Source organism: Solanum lycopersicum, chromosome 2, assembly GCF_036512215.1.
Source record: "Solanum lycopersicum chromosome 2, SLM_r2.1".
Classification (NCBI taxonomy): Eukaryota; Viridiplantae; Streptophyta; class Magnoliopsida; order Solanales; family Solanaceae; genus Solanum; species Solanum lycopersicum.
This window is the reverse complement of record NC_090801.1, coordinates 39,465,689-39,467,266: the sequence shown is the minus strand read 5'-3', so window position 1 is coordinate 39,467,266 and position 1,578 is coordinate 39,465,689. Positions and strand designations below refer to the sequence as shown.

Below are 1,578 nucleotides of genomic sequence, written 5' to 3'. Positions count from 1 at the left end.
TTGCAATCCGAGATTTCCCCTAACTTCTAGGGCGTGGTTTCGGGATGTGATAAACATGGTATAAGAACATAGGTTGTGGAAAGTAGTATTAGGAATTGAAAAGTCTCATCAAGTCACGTCGAGTAGAGTCTTGAGCATCGGTGTGAGTCGCGAAACATCTATGGGCAAGAGGCTATAGGACGATAGAGTTTCCCTTCTTTTCTACTCGTATGTCATGCCGTACAGTAAAAGTTATGAGTACTCTTTTCTTATGGTTTTCCTTGTGTTTCTAGGAAGATGAATACGAGGGGACACCGGCTAGGAGAGTTGAAGAGAATGAGGTGCAAGAGGAGATTCCTCCTCAAGTTGAGGAAGTTGAGTAATAGGGATATTAGGGAGGCTTTGCTTGGACCGAGTCGTGACTACTCAAGTGAATTTGAGTATGATCCCTAGGGAGAATGTGGTGGAGAGAACTATGACCTCTAGGTTGAGAGACTTTGTGAGGATGAATCCTCCTATCTTTCTCTGTTCTAAGGTGGGAGAGGATCCCCAAGAGTTTGTAGATGAGGTGTACAAGATAGTGCATGTTATGGGAGTGACATCTAGGGAGAAAACAGAGTTGGCTTCGTATCAATTGAAGGATTTGGATCAAGTGTGGTATACACAATGGAAATGCAATAGACCAGAGGAGTCGGATCCTATTGAGTGGGAAGAATTCAAGGAAGTTTTTCATGGTAAGTACTTTTCCCGTGAGATGAGGGAATACTCTTTGAAGTTCTCTAAGATGTCCAAATATGCTCCCTCTCTTGTGTCAAATCCAAGGGATGAAATGAGTTGTTTCGTGATGGGTGTAGCCGACTTAGTAAGGGAATAATGCTGCATGATGATGTTACATGATGATATTACCGTAGCTAGACTCATGGTGTATGCAAAATCAATTGAAGAGTCTAAACTTAAGAGGATGGATAGAAACTTGAAAAGGGGTGGTTCTAGTGATCATGAGCAAACTAGGGTTAAGAAGAGGGCTCAAACTCAAGAAGAACCTAGGAGAGTTAAGGTGAAATTTGAGAAAGGAGGTGGTTCTCAAAATGATAAGTCGACATGTGTCACTTGTGGGAAGAGACGCTATGGGAAGTGTCTAGCCGGTACTAGTGGTTGCTTTTGTTCTGGGAAGGATGATCATAAGGTGAGAGATTGTCCTACCATTGCGGCTAGAGGAAGGGAGAGTAAGCAAGTTGCTCCTAGTGCCCCAAACGAAGATGCTCCAATAAATAGGCGCTTTTATGCACTCCGGTCAAGAGGATCAAAGCAGGATGAGAATGAGAGTGATGATAATGTTTCTAAGTTCTCTTTTGTTCTTTTTGTAATATGAGTTCCTTCTAAGTAGGGGAGTATGGTTAGAAGATGGGATAGAATGATATAGAAGCATGTTGTATGTGCATAATGTTTACGAGTTTTGTTGAAATTGAATTTCATTAATTTCTTGCATTGTGTGTTTTATTAAGCCATGATTATGTTGTAAGATATGTTTATATGGTGTTACCTTGCATAATAGCATGTTTATATCATGAATTCCTAAAAGTTGCATTTTTGAAAAGA

The 1,578-nt window shown here is 40.7% G+C and overlaps 1 protein-coding gene across 1 annotated transcript; it reads left to right on the top strand.

Annotated features, from left to right (window-relative positions):
- Positions 1-454: 454 nt before the first annotated feature.
- LOC138342026 (uncharacterized) lies at positions 455-1,351 on the top strand. Its single transcript, XM_069294207.1, has 2 exons — positions 455-713; positions 891-1,351. The coding sequence occupies exons 1-2, from the start codon at positions 455-457 to the stop codon at positions 1,349-1,351; spliced, it is 720 nt and encodes a 239-aa protein (XP_069150308.1).
- The last annotated feature ends 227 nt before the right edge of the window (positions 1,352-1,578 follow it).

Coding starts and splice junctions, on each gene's coding strand:
- LOC138342026 (XM_069294207.1), top strand. CDS start 455: ATGACCTCTAGGTTGAGAGACTTTGTGAGGATGAATCCTCCTATCTTT. Junction 714..890: donor ATTCAAGGAAGTTTTTCATG/GTAAGTACTTTT, acceptor ATATTACCGTAG/CTAGACTCATGGTGTATGCA.